The sequence below is a fragment of the Hemitrygon akajei genome, chromosome 11 (assembly GCF_048418815.1).
Source record: "Hemitrygon akajei chromosome 11, sHemAka1.3, whole genome shotgun sequence".
NCBI lineage: Eukaryota > Metazoa > Chordata > Chondrichthyes > Myliobatiformes > Dasyatidae > Hemitrygon > Hemitrygon akajei.
Genome location: NC_133134.1, coordinates 44,188,115 through 44,207,606, shown reverse-complemented (window position 1 = coordinate 44,207,606; position 19,492 = coordinate 44,188,115). Strand labels below are relative to the sequence as shown.

The 19,492-nt window shown below is 41.6% G+C and overlaps 1 protein-coding gene across 4 annotated transcripts in view; it reads left to right on the top strand.

Moving 5' to 3' along the window:
• Window positions 1-14,486, top strand: part of brat1 (BRCA1-associated ATM activator 1) — a 42,097-nt gene extending 27,611 nt beyond the window's left edge. For all 4 annotated transcript variants that reach the window (XM_073060737.1, XM_073060739.1, XM_073060740.1 and 1 more), the window contains exons 13-14: window positions 10,760-10,938; window positions 12,369-14,486. In XM_073060737.1, the coding sequence (XP_072916838.1) occupies window positions 10,760-10,938; window positions 12,369-13,055 (866 nt within the window). In that variant the 3' untranslated portion in view covers window positions 13,056-14,486. The remainder of the gene's footprint in view (window positions 1-10,759; window positions 10,939-12,368) is intronic.
• The last annotated feature ends 5,006 nt before the right edge of the window (window positions 14,487-19,492 follow it).

Genomic DNA, 19,492 nt, shown 5'->3' with positions numbered 1-19,492 from the left:
GACGCACACGAGCTTCCACTGGCTTTCGCTATAAAACGCTGTCACGGGATTTCTAGCGTTTCTCCTGGTGCGTCTAAAGGGGTGTTCCCCAGACCCCTCTTTTATCCTCACTCACGGGGTCTCGGATGTCAATCAGGTTGGGATGATGCAATCCCTCAACCAGACCACTCTGGTTGTCCCCTGAGGGGTTTCAATGAATAGTACAGTACTCAATACACAATTCCTTCTCCAAGAGACAATAGCAGTAGTCAGTGGTTCCGTTCCGCTTATGTCAGGAGACATTCCAAACCTTGTGTATTCTGCGTCTCTCTCTCTCTCTCATGATGTGTATCTCTCTCATTTCCTGGGTCTCAGACCCGAAATAATAGCGATCTCGCGATTCTCAAAAAGGAGGAGGCGACTTTGTACCCTTCGGCCCCTCAGAGTTGCTTCACCTTCGTAACACCCCCTTCCTTCTAACGATTTTTGCCACAGGTAAAAATTAATTAATACAGAGTCTTACAGGATTTCAGAATCTAACACAATACAAAAGAGTTTTTTGTTCACTACAGAGTAATACAGTTATACATTCAATTCAGCATCTAAACAGTTAGCGATTACATTGTCACTTCCTTTAATATCTTAATATCTTGTACCTTAATAAATTCTTGTAGCATCAGACTCCAATTTAATAACCACCTACTTTTATTCCTTTTCTTCAGCAAAACAAAACTAAAGAGTTGTGATCTTAACTTTCGTGTATATTACAAAAGTTCATGCAAATACTAATCTTCATTTTACTTTCAAACTTAACAGTCAGTCTTCCATGGTGTTGTCTTTATTATTTACATGCTTTGTCGAAATCCTTTAAAACCGGATCCTGTTATTTAATGTGGCATCCCGTCAACCTTCGCCTCTTTTCCAGTTAACTCCCACGTGGTTAACTTGCCTACCAGTGTGGAATAGGCTTTTGCATGCTCCTTTCATAGGAGTTATTTTATCAACAATGTTTTCCAAACGTAGCCCATTTTCTGAACGTCCACAGAATTCTTTATTTTTAAGCAAGTCGTGAGTTTTATCTTCAGGACCCTTTATTCTATTAGTTTTCAGTTTAATATCTGCAAGCGATCCCTCTTTGTCCAAACAACATTTCACACTCTGCCTCTTCGCAGCACACCCTTGAATAACATTAGCGAGTGGGGCACCTTTACATTCCAAATCAAACTGTAATTGATTCGCAGGCACCGTGTTAACAAGCCATTGTCCCTTCAGCCTGGTTACTGCTTCTGACACCAATCCAGACTTTAAATTTTCTTCATTCAATTTAGGAACTACACTTTTCCCTTCTCCTTCAATAATAAGATTCACATCACCACCTTTTATTTCCTCACTAACTTTTAACACACCTTCGAACACAAACAACTGGGAATTCTCACTTCCCACTAGTACCAAGGTTAACCCTTTCTTCACTGAACCAAGTCCATCTGACCCACAAGGACGGCATTCCTTTTTAACTGAATCAAATACCTCAGACTTTTCCTGAGTTTCATTACTAGGTTCAGTACCACGTGCATCCACATCTTGAACACACTCAAACAGGACATCTGCCTCTTCCAGGCTTTCAATACCCGTCCCCTTTTCAAATTCTAAGTTCCCCTGATCCTCCCAGTTACTCTCTGGGCAACTCCCTTCCGGAGTAAACTCAACCCTGCGGGCTGAAACAACCTCATCTGCCAACCCAGCAGACTCCTTCAAGGTAATGGCATCCTTTTCATCTAGGACTGCCCTCATTTCATTATCGGGAACACCTTTAAAATTTTCGACTTCTTCAAACAGTTCTGTCAAGCCAGACAGATCATCCATGTCCAACCCTGGACCTTCTAACAGCCTTATCTGTTTCTCATTTTTACTCCGTGCCTCTATAAATTTCCTCCTGGCTAAGGGTAGGTCTACCTCCTCTCCTTTACTCTCTTTCACCCCCGTATTCTCCGTTTTACCACCCTCTAACACCTCTTGGTACAGGGTCGGTAAAAACGTCTCAGCCAAATCGATACTGGCCTGAATTAAACTGGTCTCTTTCTCAGCTGCCTTTCTCGACATGCTGCGAGTGGTCGCGCATGCGGGATAGATCTTGGAACCTAGGGGCGGGTCCTCAGCACTTACAGGCTGGCTCGTCAGCTCCATGGCCGACCAAACTTCACCACCAGCTAAATCGTTACCCAGAAGGATGTCTACATCAGTTCTCGGAAATTCTGATCGCACCCCTATTTCAACTGGTCCAGATACCAGCTCACAATTTATAATGATCCTATGCAAAGGTACAGCTTCTGTCCCTTCTCCTATGCCTCTCAAAGCTACCTCTCCCATCTCAGGACCAAAATCTAGTACCTTACCAAGAATTAATGACTGCTCAGCTCCAGTATCACTCCAGATCCGCACTGGAACTGATTTTTCTCCCTCTTTCACAGACACGGTTCCTTCTGAAATAAATTTCTCACGCCCCTCTCGTATTCTGTCTACCTGCGGCTTTCTCGTCGATTTACTGATCAACACAATACACCCTGTAGGGACTGCTGCTTTCCCTTTTCCTGTCTCCTTCCTCGGAGCAAAGCACTTAGATGCAATATTACCCACCTTTCCACAATTAAAACAGGTCAAGCCAGGACCCCTCCTGCTATCTTGCCTTTCTTCCTCCTTATTTTTACCACTAGCTCCCGGCTGAATCTCTGCCTCAGCCGGCGGGCTTTCTCTACCGTTCCCACGGTCTTTCTGGTAACTCTTATTCGAGGAAAACTTTGTCTTGAGGGTTAGGGCATATTCATCTGCGAACCTAGCAAATTCGGATATGGACTTATTTGGCTTCTCATTCAAATACATCCGGATATCATCCGAAACACAATCTTTAAATTCCTCAATCAGAATTAACTCCCTTAAACACCGAAAATCCTCTTCCACCATTTCTGCTGCATACCAGCGATCCAAGAGCACACCCTTCTCATAGGCAAACTCTGCATACGTCTGATTCCACACTTTCTTTAAATTTCTGAACTTTTGTCTATAGGCCTCAGGTACCAATTCGTAGGCCCGAAGAATGGCCCCTTTTACTTTCTCATAATACTCAGACTCCTCCTCCTCCATAGAAAACGCCGCATACGCCCGTTGTGCCTTCCCTTTTAACACACTTTGTAACAACGCCACCCACTGATCTCTGGGCCACTTCTGACTCACTGCCACCTTTTCAAAATGCAAGAAATAATTATCAACATCCGTCTCCTCGAACGGAGGTACTAACCTAAACTCCCTACTAAAATCTCTCCCCTCGGTCTGGCCCTTGAGCTCTTCGCTCTTTCCTTAACTTCTCCAGGTCCAACTCATGTTGCCTCTGTTTCTCCTTCTCCTCATACTCCCTCTCCTTTTCAACTCTTTCCTTCTCCTTTTCAGCTGCTTCCAGCTGTTTTAACCTAATTTCATGTTCCAACCTTAATTTTTCCAACTCTAACTGAGCCGTCCCACTAGCTGGTACCTTTTCAGGGATATTTTCCAATACCTCAGCCGAAAACACATTCTTCACAATATAATACTGAGTTATGGCCCTCCGCACCTCCTGCTTTTTCATTGACAACCTCACCTCTGCGAGATTTAGTCCTTTTGCAATATTTATCAAGTCCAACTTTGTGGCAGCCTCTAGCGCCTCCAGAGTCGGGTTTTTTATAAATTCGTCTACGTCCATCTTTGCTGGTTTCCCGTCTGGTTACCCGTGCAACCAGATCCAAGTTTGGACTTAAAAGCCCGATTTACTGGCCCTCCAATTTGGTATCAAATCTCGAGACGAGGCCCCACGTTGTTATGAACCCCGTAACTGGGTTACTTACCAGCAAAGATAGAGACGTCCGTTGAAGTCTGATGATACTATTTGTAACAGTATTTATTAGCAAAAATACACCAAAAATAATATCAATGCAAATATACAGATAATATACGTCGTCAATACTAAACCTAAAAGTGCGGGTATAATAATAATCAATAAGAAATAAGCTCTATCGTTGTCTAGGGGATAATGTATTGTCCGATGGAAATATAAAGTCCGCTGCAGTTCACACAGGCTGCCGTCTTTTGGTTGTCGCTGTGTTGCAATTGTTGGAGAGAGAGAGAGAGAAAGAAAATGGGAACATTTACCGCTACGGGTTTTGCCAACCTTCCTTTATGATTTCGATCCGTCAGGTGTCTCGTTGTTGTGGCCGTTCAATTGTGACCTCTCCGCCCTTTTTGCTAAACCGTTCTTCCGTGGTGAGCTCGCCACCCAGGCAAGGGAGGACGCACACGAGCTTCCACCGGCTTTCGCTATAAAACGCTGTCACGGGATTTCTAGCATTTCTCCTGGTGTGTCTAAAGGGGTGTTCCCCAGACCCCTCTTTTATCCTCACTCACGGGGTCTCAGATGTCAATCAGGTTGGGATGATGCAATCCCTCAACCAGACCACTCTGGTTGTCCCGAGGGGTTTCAATGAATAGTACAGTACTCAATACACAATTCCTTCTCCAAGAGACAATAGCAGTAGTCAGTGGTTCTGTTCCGCTTATGTCAGGAGACATTCCAAACCTTGTGTATTCTGTCTCTCTCTCTCTCTCTCTCTCTCTCTCTTTCATTCATTCATTCATTCATTCATTTCCTGGGTCTCAGACCCGAAATAATAGTGATCTCGCGATTCTCAAAAAGGAGGGGGCGACTTGGTACCCTTCGGCCCCTCAGAGTTGCTTCACCTTCGTAACACTACACAGATAGAATATAAGGTGCTGCTCCTCTGACCTCATCGTGGCAGTACAGGAGGCCATGGACTGACATGTCAGAATGGGAATGGGAAGTAGAGTTGAATTGAGTGGCCACCGGGAGATCCTGCTTCTTGTGTTGGACAGAGCAAAGGTGCTGGGCGAAGCGGCTTCCCAATCTACGTCAGGTCTCACCGATGTACAGGAGGGCACACCAGGAGTAGTGGATACAGTAGGTGACCCCAACAGATTCACAGATGAAGTGTCACCGCACCTGAAAGGACTGTTTGAGGCCCTGAATGGTAGTGAGGGAGGAGGTGTAGGGGCATTTGTTCCACTTGCAAGGGTAAGTACCAGGAGGAAGATCAGTGGGGAGCGAGGAATGGACAAGGGAGTCGAGTAAGGAGCAATCACTGTGGAAAATGGGGAAAAGGGAAAGATGTGCTTGATGGTGGGATTCTGTTGGAGAGGGCAGAAGTTACAGAGAATCATGTGCTGGATGCAGCTGCTTCTATAACCCTCAGGTTCAGCTAGTGGCTTAACCTAGGGGAAGACAGCCTCCGGCCCAGCCAAACTTAAGAAACCTTGTTTGGGTGAATGCTGTGTGATGTGTTCCCTGTTACAAATCAGTACCATGAAATAATAAACAGTGCACAATATGCAATTAAACAATTGAGCTTTATAATTCTTAATTTGACTGTAGAGTTAGTAAATCTCACTGTTTTCCTGTCTGTTCATTCTCCATCGATTTTTTTCCCCCCTGGTCATTGGCTCCTGACTCCATTTCAAGTCAACTCTGTCCTGCAGTCTATGACTTCCCTGTTCTGGTATCTTCTGCCAAACAAAAGACCGTGAAATCTTCACTCAGACACACAAGGAAGAAAAACATCTCCCTCATTGGCCAGCTCACATTCCAAAGCCCTCATTACCTCCAGTCATAACCCAAACACTGCGCTACATTAGCAGTCAAACCTTTTCCAGGTTGTTACACTTAAAAATAACATAACATAAAACTAACATAAGCTTAATCAATAAATAGTTGATTAGTCAGGTCATAGGTGTTAATTTACTTACTATTGCATGATTAAGAGTGCCCCATTGGGAAGATTCTTGCAGAAGTATGCTCTATAACCAAGCTCTCATATCTTTTCTTGGACTGACAAAATTGAGCCAGATGGAAGCTGATACTGAAAGTATATAAGTTTTTATTCAGAACAGCAGGTCTTCTTGAGAGAATCTAGTTTTCTCTCCTAAGGTTGTGTTTTATACCACTTAAATGCAAAGGCTATAATAAATGATTAACTCACACAAAATGCTGGCAGAACTCAGCAGGTCAAGTAGCATCTATAGAAATAAATAAACTATCAATGTTTTGGGACTGGAAAGAAAAGGAGAAGAAGCCAGAATAAGAAGGAGGGGGGAGGAGGAGGAGGACAAGCTAGAAGGTGATAGGTGAAGCCACGTGGGAGAGGGATGGGGGATGAAGCAACAAGCTGGGAAGTGATAAGCAGAAAAGGCAAGTGGCTGGAGAAGGAATTTGATAGGAGAAGAGAGTGGATCATGGGAAAAAGGGAAGGTGGAGGGGGCATGAGGTGTAGGCAAGTGAGGAGAAGAGGTAAGGGGCCAGAATGGGGAATTGAAGACAAGGAAAGGGGGGAAATTACCATAAGTTGGAGAAATCGATATTTCAGGTTGGAGGCTACCTAGGTGGAATATGAGGTGTTGCTCCTCCAACCTGATAGAAGCCTCATCGTGGCAGAGGAGGAGACCATAGGCTAACAAGTGGGAATGGGGATAGGAATTGAAATCAAGTCAAGTCAAGACACTTTTTATTGTCATTTCGACCATAACTGCTGGTACAGTACACAGTAAAAGCGAGACAAAGTTTTTCAGGACCATGGTGCTACATGAAACAATATAAAAACTACACTGAACTACGTAAAAACAACACAGAAAAAACTACACTAGACTACAGACATGGGACTGCATAAAGTGCACAAAACAGTGCAGGCATCACAATAAATTAAAAACAAGACAATAGACACAGAAAGTTGCAGTAAGTTGGTGTCATCGTTGGTCATGGGGAAATTCTGCTTTTTGCAGATGGAGCTGAGGTGCTCGACAAAGCAGTCCCTCAATCTACATCGTGTCTCACCAATGTAAAGGAGACCGCACTGGATACTGGAAGGTATCTGGAAGGTGTATTTGGTGGTTAGGGTCCCATTGAAGGTGGCAGAAGTTTTGGAGAATGATGTGTTGGATGTGAAGGCTTGTGGTGTGGTAGGTGTGGATAAGAGGAACTCTATCCCTGTTAAGGCAGCAGGAAGATGTGAACATGATTGTCAAGACAATGGAAGAGATGTGGCTGAGGGCAGCATCAAAAGTGGAAGAAGAGAAACCCCATTCTTTGAAGGAGGACATCTCTGATGTCCTGGAAAGGAAAGCCTCATCCTGGGAACAGATTCAGATTCAGATTCAGTTTATTGTCATTTAAGAACCACAAATGCAATGCAGTTAAAAAATGAGACAACGTTCCTCCAAAATGATATCAACAAAGCACATGACAAAAACAGACTACACCAGAAAATCCACATAACGTTTGGCAGTCCCCAATCCAGAGTCCGGAGAGGCTGCTGCGTATTAATATCGCGCTACCATCTTAGCGCGTTCCCCGGAACGGAGTTCCAATCCCACCAGACAAATAAGACCAAAAACTAAAGCTACAAGGCCTGCACAAAACCACATAGTTACAACAGTGCAAACAATAGCATAATTGATAAAAAAAAAGACCATGGGCACAGTAAAAATAGTCCAAATATGTTAAAAGACCATAAGTTCAAAAGAAACCACCACACAGTTTCCACAAGTCCTCAGGGTCCCGATTGACTCGTCATCCCACGCAGGCGGCAGAAGGGAATACCCCTGCTATGGACTTCCACGGCACTGCCCAACTCAGCCTCGCAGACGCAGCACACAATGAAAGCTCCGTCAAACTCAGCCTCACAGACACAGCACACACTGAAAGTGACCTGACCGCAGCGGACTCTGAGTCCGTCAAACCTCCAAGCCTCCGACCATCCCCTCCGGCACAGCTTCTCCGAGCACCATCCTCTGCCGAGTGTATTAAGACGTCACCGCCAATGGCCATCAGCAATGTGACCCCGAGGACTGGGGGCCTGTTCTTCCCAGCAGAGACCTGGACCTCACAGCAGCAGCAACGAAGAAGGTCTTCCTGGAGATTTCCAGATGTACCTCCGTGCTCCCACGTCTGTTTTTCATCCGATTATGATTGTGCATGGCACCCGGCTTCACAAATAACAGATAATCAGCTCCGGATGCAGCAGAGACAATGGAACTGAGAAAAGGGTGTGGCATTTTTATAGGAGAACTGGTGGAGAAATGTTCAGGTGAATTTAAGAGCAGGCTGGAAGTTGGAAGCGAAGTTCATGAAATTGACAAGCTTAGCATAGCTGCATGAAACAGCAGCAATGCCATCATCAGTGTAGCACAGAAAGAGTTGGAGAGCATTGCCAGGTTGCATGGACTGTTTCATGTAGCCAGCGAAAAGGTGGGCATAGCTGGAGTTCACGTGGGTGCCTATAGCTACACCTTGAGTTTGAAGAAAGTGGAAGGAGGCAAAAGAGAAATTGCTGAGGATAAGGACCAATTCCAACAGGTGGAAGAGGATTATGGTGGAGGGGACCGTTTGGGTGTGTTGCGAAGAACAAAACAGAGGACTTTAAGGCTTTCTTGATGGGGGATACAGGTGTATAGAACTGGACATCCATGGTGAAAATGAGACAATTGGTGCCAGGGTTGTTGAGATTGAGAGCATGTGAAGTGTCACGGAGATAGGTGAGAAGGGACTGAACTAAGGGGATAAAAGGTATGCGGACATGTTCAGTGGGGCAGGAACAGGCAGAAACAAAGGGCCTGCCTGGACAGTTAGGATTTTCGGATCTTGGGTAGGAGGTAGAAACAAGCAGTGCAGGGTAAGGGTACTATGAGTTTGGTGGCTGTGTACAGGAGATCTCCAAAGGTGTTGAGCTTGGTTAATCTGTTGGAGACAATTTTTTGATGCTACTGAATAGAGTCCTTTTTAAGCAGTAAGAGGAGGTGACCGCTTCAAGGCGGTTTTCCCATCCTTTCCAATACCGATGAATGGTCTTGGCCTGAAACGTTCATTTTCGTTGATAATGCTTGACCTGAGTTCCTCCAGCATTTTGTGTGTTGTTTTGGATTTCCAGCATCTGCAGGATCTCTTGTTCAATAAATGATTAACTACCATTTCAGTGGCTATAATCAATTAATCATCTTTAATATTTTTAATTTAGACAGTAACTTTTCAGAATTACATATTTACAATGTAACACATGCCAATTAGCAGAATTCTTTTGAGTATTCAAACACTCATAGCTGATCTAAGTGCTTCTAAGTATAAACTCTAGACATGCAAAGTATAGTTCTTTTGTTACAGTACTGAGGATGGCTCCCTGAATATACACAAATGATTCTGTAGGTGCTGCAAATAGAGGGCAACATACGCAAAATGTTGGAGGAACTCAGCAGCTCAGGCAACATCTATGGGGAGAATAAGCAATTGAGATTTTGAGACCCTTCATCAGTCTTGATGAATTTTGCATGTGTTTCCTAAATATACAACTAGCCAGAGTATTATGTGACAAAATAGACATGTCCTGAATTGTGCATTAAATGGCATTCATATGCCTTTTAACAATGTGTTAAATTAGAAGATGGCCACTTAATGCCTTCCCTGGTCTCATCCTGAAGTTTTCAATGAGCACAATTAACATGAACATGACTCTATTGTCACACTCTGTGACTGGTTTTGATGGCCTTATGTTTCAGGCTATGTTCACACTACACTGGATAAATCCGTAATCTAAGATTTTTCTCTTCGTTTTTACCCTCCGTCCACACTAAAACGGCGTTTTCGTCCCCCAAAACCGGAGCTTTTCAGAAACGCTCTCCGAAGTGTGTATTTTTGAAAATGCCGGATTGGACGGGGTAACCAGAGAAATCTGAAAACGCTGTCAGACGGCAGAGCGATATTTCATTGTTTTCTTGAACACAACCAACAATTTCAGAACAGACGGCAACGAGATTGATGCCAGAAGAGTTAGAAATGTACTCACCAAATACTTTGACCCATAACTTACTGAATAAGTAAGTATACTCACTTTGCCCTGTTTTCCGTCCTTGCTCATATAAAGGTGGTTTTACCTATTTATGCAAGTACTTCTCTGACAATAGATGTGTAACAGCCTAATGTAACATTGTATGGAAATACAAGATAACACTGATGCAGACATGTTTTATATATTTAACAAGGTGCTTTATTAATGCAACAGAGTTAGTCAGTTTTTCAATGTTCGTTGTCAGCCGGTTCATACTGTCTGTGAGTTCCCTGTCGGTTGCCTCTGTACGCTCCAGTATTTGATTTTTTATACTTTTATGTTCTCCTGCGCGAGAGCCAACAGCTGTCTGTCGTTTTAAGTTTTTCTAGTCTGTAACTGAACAAACGCGCATTTTCACGGCGAGATTCGACACCAATCATGTCACTTGTTTTCAGTAGATGAGTCCTGCGCATGTGCAGTAGGAGGAGATTCGCCGAAATCTCCGTTTCAATGTGGACGGAGATGTTTTCAAAAACACTTGGTGTGGACGCCTATCGTTTTTACGCGAAACCGACGTTTTCAAAATTATCCAGTCTAGTGTGGACGTAGCCTCAGTTGAAGCTAATCTGTGGACAGGTTTTATTTCCTGAAGACTAGTTCTCATTTTAATTAATATCTGCTGTCTGTAATTAATTAATCCCTAACGGCCACATTCAAGGATGAGTTGAGATCAACACAGTGCAGCCAATTTCTTAGTGAAATGTTTTAAGTTAGGATGGGCAAAATGATTGATCATGCTAAGGCTGGTATTACCAGTTGTAGGAGGTGCTTATTTGTACTGGATTTTAATTTTGACTCTTTTATCTTTATTTCAGCTGTTCAGAATTTCTCTCTGTTAATTTGGACCTGTGGTCTTCCTCATCTTGTTTTGGAGCTGCTTTCAGATCCTGAAAGTTATGTCCGTGCAAGTGGCATTATTGCAGTGGGAAAGATGGACTATCTCTCTCCTAACTGGCAAACTATATCAAATGAAAATAACTTCACAGCAGTGAAGGTGCGTTATATTTTTGATAATATTTTACATGTTTTGGTTAAATCAATCATTTTATTTTGGCTGCTTTTCACATTACCAGTGGGTTTTGGTGAATGGGATTGTTCTTAGCTGAGGATATCCACCAAATGGTGTGCAAAGAGCTGAGACTGGATTGTGTTACACTTAATACTTAACTCTGAAGGACTTGGCTTCTGCTTTATCCATCTGATCTCACTATAGTTAAATTGAGAGCTGACGTTGCAATGAGGTATCATTCCTCTAGCACAAGTTGAGTCCCACCAGAACAATGTAGGGGTCTAAGAACAGGCAAGTGTAACAGCTGAATGAAGGATTAGATTCTGCATTGGCTAGAAGTCTGGATTACGTTAACACACTGGATGGAAGTGTTTTACAAAGTGAATATCAATTCTCCATCTGATCCTCACATCATAGAGATCACATGCAAAAATGAGACACTAAAATGATGGCTGTTTCATTTTGAGTAAGTACTTGTGCCTCTGCAGTGTGTAGAGAAAAAGGTACACAATATAAATTTAAATAAGTACATATGCTCGTTGCTGGAAATGAGTGTAAAATCCCAACGTTTATTTGGGAAAATCATGGCAATTATTATTTATGTAATGAATAGTTTATATCAAATTCCCTCACACTTAAATAATTGAAACTAAAATTTTATACTTTGAATTATTATTTGCTGATATAATCCGTAGAATATAAATGAAGAGAGTAATTTAGTTATTATTTTTAAGTAAATACTATTTTCAATATTTGTATCCAAAGGTATTTTCAAAGTTCAAAGTAACTTTTATTATCAAAGTACATGTATGTCACCATATACAACCCTGAGATTCATTTTCTTGCAGGCATACTCAGTAAATCCATAGTAGAATATTAACCATAAGAGAATCAATGAAAGACCGCACCAACTTGGGCATTCACCAGTGTGCAAAAGGCAGCAAACTGCAAATACAAAGAGAAATAAATAATAATAAATATGCAGTAAATATCAAGAACATGAGATGAAGAGTCCTTGAAAGTGAGTCCATAGGTTATAGGAACATTTCAATGATGGGGCAAGTGAAATTATCCCCTTTGGTTCAAGAGCCTGACGGTTGAGAGGTAACAACTGTTCCTGAACCTGGTGGTGTGAGTCTTGAGGCTCCTATGCCTTCTTTCTCATGGCAGCAGTGAGAAGAGAGCATGTCTTGTGTGGTGGAGCTCCCTGATGATGGATGCTGCTTTCCTGTGACAATGTTTTGTGTAGATGTGCTCAATGGTGGGGAGGGCTTTATTCGTGTTGAATTGATGTAAGCACTGGATGTCTGCCTTAAAAGATTTAACTCATTTATACAAATTTAAATCTTTGTTTTATTACATGGCACCGAGAACATTTAAAAGCAAGTAACTTATCATATATTTTTGTCTTCCAGGGAAATATTATTTCGTCTTTGTTGGATATCCTGAACCAGGATACAGAGGGCTTTCCTAGAAGGGCTGTGGTTAAAGTGTTTGTTGATTGGGTGAAAAATAGCCACAAGCTCAGCTCATGTGAATTGGCAGATGTGGTTCCAGTTGTTTTAAAGGTTGGAAGCAATGATTTGGATTGGGAGGTCAAACTTTACAGTTTGGAACTGGCCGAAGCTTTCATAGATCGATCAACATTCATCTTATCATTAAATCCATATGCTGTTGCATTGCCAAATAACACCTGTTCATCACAAGTGGGAGGCTTTCTACAAAATCTCTGTGATCTAGGAATTTTTGATATTTTATTTCATGCTTTGTGGGACTGTGATAGACCAGTGGCTCAGAAAGCGTGCAAGATATTAATGAAACTAAAAATGACTGCTTCACATGCTGAAAACATAGAAATTGCCAAGAATCTTAATGGAAAAGAACCAAACAGTGAAAGTTTCAACAGCTGGCTTTCCCTAAATGATCTAAATTTGAAAAATGTGAATGATGCAGTGAATGTTTTGATAGCACTAGACTTGGAATACCAACACCAACACCTCGCATGTAGCAGTGATCATATTGAGAGTAGCCTTCAATCTCTGCTACAAGACATATTGGCCACTGCTGAGAACTCTGAAGAAAATGATGCAGACTGCTACTGATCTGCCTAAATTGCATTAAAAAAGAATTCTATAATAAGTGTGCAACTTTTATATAAATAAAAATATATACAACTGATTTCTGGACTTGAGCTTGAAAATCTGGCTTCGGTCAACAAATTTATTTGACCAAAGAATACCATCTTGACAGATTTATAGGATGAACCAAGAAGTCAAAGTTGTTGAAGCTAATGAGGAATTAGACCTATCCAGGTGAATGGTTGAGCCTGCACACATTATGAGTGAGTTTAATCTACCTCACAATCTATCTTGTTAGGACCTTACACCTTATTGTCTACTGGCTCTGCTTTTTCTCTATACCTTGTTACACTTTATTTACCTCATTCTGCCTCAATGCACTGAGTAATAATTTGAAGTGTTTGAGCATTATGCAAGGCAAGCTTTTCACTGTGCCTCAGTACATGTGACAATAATAAACCAATTCTATTTCCGTAATGGGATCTGAACTAAACTTGTTATAGTTGATGAATTTATTATTCTCTTCTCGCATTTCACAGTTATAAAGCAATAAAAATAATTGTATTTGGACATTATTTATTTTTTTCTTAAGTCTTTGAAAATGAATTGGTCTTTTTCTTGTGGAACACAATTTGTATTTTAGTCTCTTCACTCAGTCACATTCTTAAGCTCATTAATTTTCAAATCTCATAAAAGTCGAGCAAAACGTTACACAGAAACGGGTTCCTTACCCAGCAAAGAAAAGAAAATTAGAGGGTAAGTCAAGAGAATGTAGTCTGAGAATATTGTGCTTCCAGTCTGAACTGTGTTGATTGAAGTATTTTAGGGGTACAGGTAGGGACATAAGCTGTGAATATTCTGGAGTATGAAATATGGGGCCTTGGTGGAATGGAAGATAAATGAGTTGATTTCAGAGTCAAAAGAAATTTAAGATTGCACACTAGCCTGAATGGTCTGCCAGAGGTTGATAAGGTCTAAATAAAATGTATTGAAATGTAAGATGAAGCCAAAACATTTAACAGCACCTTTACCCTGTGACATTATATACAGTGTCCACAATAAAATTGTAAACTAAGCATTTCAAAAAAGCTGGACCATTATATAAGCAGATTTACATTTGCTGGCATCAGCATTTTGAAGTTAAAGTGTCATTTAGTATTCTCACTGATATAGTTTAACAACCATTTGGGTTATATTATGTTCTAAATTAAACAGATGTTTTTCATTGTCCAAAGGACATTTTTCAAATGTAAATCATTTGAAAGCAGAACCAAAAATGGTGGCTGCACACTGCTGTTTTGAATCAGTCAAATTCATTGGTAACACTAATTTCTGCCGTTGTTGGCTGTAAAGTTCTGATTTCAATCAATAAGATTTATTTTAGCTTAGTTCACTCAAATTTTGTTGAAAGCTTGTTAATTATAGAGACTAAACATGCTATTATTTTTGCAAGTATTTTTTCACTAAAGAATATTTCATCCTCAGACTTAACTATATCAGAATCAGGTTTAACGTCGCTGGCATATGTCATGAAATTTGTTATGTGGCAGCAGTACTTTGCAATACATAATAAAACTAAATTACAGAAAGAGGTATATATTTTAAAGTTAAACAAGGGGCACAAAAAGAGAGGGAAAAACAAGTAGTGAGATAATGCTCATGGGATTAATGTCCATTCGGAAATCTGAAGGCAGAGAGGAAGAAGCAAATCATTGACAGTGTGCCTTCAGGCTCCTGTACCTCCTCCCTGATGAGATGAATGATGGTCCTTATTGATGGATGCCACCTTTTTGAGGCATTGCTCCTGGATGCTGGGGAGGTTAGTGCCCATGACTGAGTTTACCATTTTCTGCAGCTTATTTCAATCCTGTACAGTGCCCTACCCTCCAACCCCCCCAACATACCAGAGAGTAATGCAATCAGTCAGAATGCTCTCCACGGTGCATCTGTAGAAATTTGCGAGTGTCTTTGGTGACATACCAAATCTCCTCAAACTCCTGATGCAATTTTGCTGCTGTCATGCCTTCTTTGTAACTGCATCAATATGTGACACCCAGGAACTTGAAATTTATATATTACAGTTCTGGTGGTATTTAGTTTGTTTCTGCATATTGATCCTTAAGGCTCACAAATGTTGCTCTTTACTTTCCTGTGAATGATGGAGAACTTAATTTTCATCAACTGCCGTATTCTAAAATTAACCCGTTTTTTTTCCCCTGCAGGCATTCCCCTGTGCTAGAAATTTCCTGCAGTCTCCTTTAGGTTTTAAGTTTAAATAATCACTCTGGCCAGCATTTCACAACTTTAATTAACCTTTGTTTGAATTTCCCCTTTTGTATTTCCCTCTGTAATCTTTAGACATAAGGATCATCTTTCTCCTATCCATCAATTCCCTCTTTGCAACTTAAAGCCAACCTGGTCTCTCTCCCAGATCTGAAGTATGGTCTTTGATTTACACTAATTTTGTTTTCTCAGCATGATTTCTGCCTGATATGCCAAGTGTATCCAGGTTTTAATTCCTTGATAAGTTGTTTTATAGTGTCAGCTTTTTAAATAAAAACAATGATTTCACCTCAGAAATAATTCATTTTGTGGAACATTTTTGGGGTAGTTTATTGTGAGATCTCATGTAAATGCAATTTTTAAAAAAGAGAGTCAGATGCAGACTGCACTGAAATCAAAAATATTTGACAGATTATTTCTATTAAGTATTGCTGGCTCCCTTTGCAAACTCATTTTATCAAGTGAACTAATAAGTAAATTTCTGTTCAAGTAGTGTAGAATGACAAGTCTTGGAGACGTCACCTAAGTATTGTCCAAAAGGAGTTATTAAGTGTGTTGATAGGAGAGAGCTAAGTTAACACAAATAGCTTGAGTGTTAAACATTACCGTCGCATGTTACCTTCCTCTCAGAAAATGTTGTCTTAGTGATTCCCAAGAGTCAGTGTTCCTACTCCTATAAATTAAACAAAGTATTATTAGGCCAAGCTGGTTAGAATTCTTTACACGTGTTTATTTTTACTAGTAGATTCGGGTATAAGAATTTCCAGGGTAGGTTTGTTTAAATAGAATGTACCGGTAATCATGATACAGTAATATTAACCCTTGTACTTTTTCATAGCATGCATATAAAGTAAAATGACAGTGGAAATTCATTAGAAAGCATTTTATTCATCAAAATTTATTTGTGTAATGCTATGTGTTGGTATTTAGCTGTGAAATGACGATTTATTAACATGAAATTGATCAGTTAGTCATCTGATCAAACAAAATTGTAGGGAATGAATTGCTGAAGAAACATAAAGATGCCACAATGGTTTATTTTCATATTTTAGATGTGTGCTTGTAAGAAGATAGGTTTTAGTTATGATGTAAATTTGCTTTTTACCATTATGGACTCTGCAACTGAAGGGAAGGAGATATCTGGAGTAGCTGATTCCCTCTGAAGTGAATTGGAAGTACCCCTTCTCCAAAGAAACAAAATGCCTGGTTCAAATTTTCACTTAATAAGAACTACTGCAGCAAATTCCAGTACAGTATCTTTTGCCAAGATTCATTATTCAAAAAGATTAAAGTGCTGAAACTTTTATTCCTCGATTATATATTACTTTGGGCCAAGTAATTTAACATGGCAAATCAAGGAGGTAAATTGTAAGGATTTCAGTTCATGACCAGCATTTCCAAAACCACTGAATGGCTTGAGAGAGATAACAGAAACCTCCCTCCATTTCATGCTTGTAGTAAAAGCTGAGAAACTTGTAGGAAAGGGGCAATGAGGAAAATAACAAATGGGTAAATTAAAAATTTATAAAGATTATTAAATCTCCCTAAATGGAATAGCATTTACCTTTTAATTACTGCGGGGAGGGGGCATAATTCCTTTTGGGCATCAGGACAAACCAACACATAAAGACAAGTGTTTTATGTAGATGCTGCAAATCTTGTGCAACAAGCTGAAAATGCCATTGGAACTCAGCAATTTAGACAGCGTCTATGAAGGGATGTTTATTCCCCTCGATAGATGCTGCCTAACTTGCTGAGTTCCTCCATCCTTTTGTGTGTATAACAAGCAATCTCTTTTATGCCCTAGCCATGAGGAAGTCTGCAAATGCTGAAAATCCAAAGCAAACACAAAACATTGGAGGAGTTCAGAAGGTCAGGCAGGATCTATGAAAATGAATAGTTAGTCAATGTTTCGGGCCAAGACCCTTCTTCAGGACTGAGAAGGAAGGGGAAAGATGCCAGAATAAGAAAAGTGGGAGGAGTGGAAGGAAGATAGCCAGAAGGTGATAGGTGAAGCCAGGTGGGTGGGAAAGGTCAAGGACTGGAGAAGGAAGAATCTGATAGGAGAGGAGAGTAGACAATTGGAGAAAAGGAAGAGGAGGCCAACCAGGAGGAAGAAATAGGCAGATGAGAATAGGTAAAAGGTCAAAGTGGGAAATAGAGGAGGGGAAAGTGGAATTTGTTTACTGGAAGGAGAAAAAGATGTTCCAACCATTAGGTTGGAGGCAACCCAGATAAAATGGAAGGTGTTGCTTCTCCACTTCTTGGCACAAGGGGAGGCCACAGACCAATATGTTGGAATAGGAATAAGATTTAAGATGTCTGGCCACCAGGAAGTCGAGCTCGTGGTGCATGGAGAGATGGTGCTTGATGAAGCAGTTCCCTCAATTTATGACATCTTGTTAATGTAGTGGAGGCTGCACTGGGATTACTGGACACAATAGATGACCCCAGCAGATTCACAGGCAAAGTGTTGCCTCACTTGGAAGGATAGTTTGGGGCTCTGAATGGAGGTGAGGGAGGAGGTATATGGGCACGTGTAGTACTTAGAACTCTTGCAGGGATAAGTGCTGGGAGGGAGTTTAGCGGGGAGGGACAAATTAATGAGGGGAATCACAGAGGGAACGATCCCTGTGGAAAGTGGAGGGGTGAGATAAAGATATATTTAGTGGTAGGATCCCTTTGGAGTTGATGGAAGTTGCAGAGGATAGTGTGTTGGATGCAGAAGCTGATGGAACAGTAGATAAGATGACGGCTCGACGCAGCTTGCAGCGGCCACTCCGGAGCTGATTATCTGTTATTTGTGAAGTGGGGTGCCGTGCGCAATCATAATCGATTGAAAACAGACGTGGGAGCACGGAGGAACATCGGGAAATCTCCAGGAAGACCTTCTTCGTTGCTGATGCTGCTGTGTGGTCCGGGTCTCTGCTGGGAAGAACAGGCCCCCAGTCCTCGGGGTCGCATTGCCGATGGCTGTTGGTGGGGCCGTCTTAATGCGCTCGGCAGAGGATGGTGCTCGGAGAAACTGTGCTGGAAGGGATGGTCGTCGGCTCGGAGGTTTGACGGACTCAGAGTCTGCTCCGGTCAGGTCGCTTTCGTTGTATGCTGCGTCTGCGAGGCTGAGTCAGGCGGTGCCGTGGAAGTCCATAGCGGGGGTATTCCCTTCTGCCGCCGGCATGGGATGGCGAGTCTGTCAGGACCCTGAAGACTTGTGGAAACTGTGTGGTGATTTCTTTTGAACTTACTGTCCTTTAACATCTTTATACTATTTTTACTGTGCCCATAGTCTGTTTTTTTTATCAATTATGCTATTGTTTGCACTGTTGTAACTATATGTTGTAGCTATGTGGGTTTGTGCAGGTCTTGTAGCTTTAGTTTTTGGTTTTGTTTGTCTGGTAGATTTGGAGCTCCTTTCCGGGGAGCGTGCTAGATGGTAGCGCGATATTAATACGCAGCAGCCTTTCTGGACTCTGAATTGGGGATTGCCAAACATTATGTGGATTTTCTAATGTAGTCTGTTTTGTCATATGCTTTTGTGATATCATTCTGGAGGAACGTTGTCTCATTTTTTAACTGCATTGCATTTGTGCTTTCTAAATGGCAATAAACTGAATCTGAATAAGGATGGGAGGAACTCTATCACTATTAAGGCAGCAGGAAGATGGAGGAGAGGCAGGTGAGGGCAGCATCAATAGTAGAAGACATCTGTGATGTCCTGGAATGGAAAGCCGTGTCTTGGGAACAGATGCAGCAGAAGTGAAGAAACTGAGAAACAGGAATAGAATTATTGCAGGAGATGGGGTGAGAAGAGGTACACTCGTGGGGGATCAGTAGGGTTTATAAAAGATGTTGGTTGACAATTTGTTTCCAGAGATGGAGAGAGAGATCGAGAAAGGGGAGGGAGGTGTCAGAAATGGACTGAGTGAATTTAAGGGCAGGATGCAGGTTAGAGACAAAATTGATGAAGTCGACAAGCTCAGCATAGGCAAATGAAGCTGCACCAATGTAGTCGTCAATATAGCGGAGGAAGGGTTGGGAAGTTACCGCAGAAGGCTTCAAACTTGGATTGTTCTATGTAACCAATAAAGAGGCAGGCATAGCTGGGGCCCATGCAAGTGCCCATGGCTACCCTTCAAGTTTGGAGAAAGTGGGAGGAGCTGAAGGGAAAATTGTTCGGT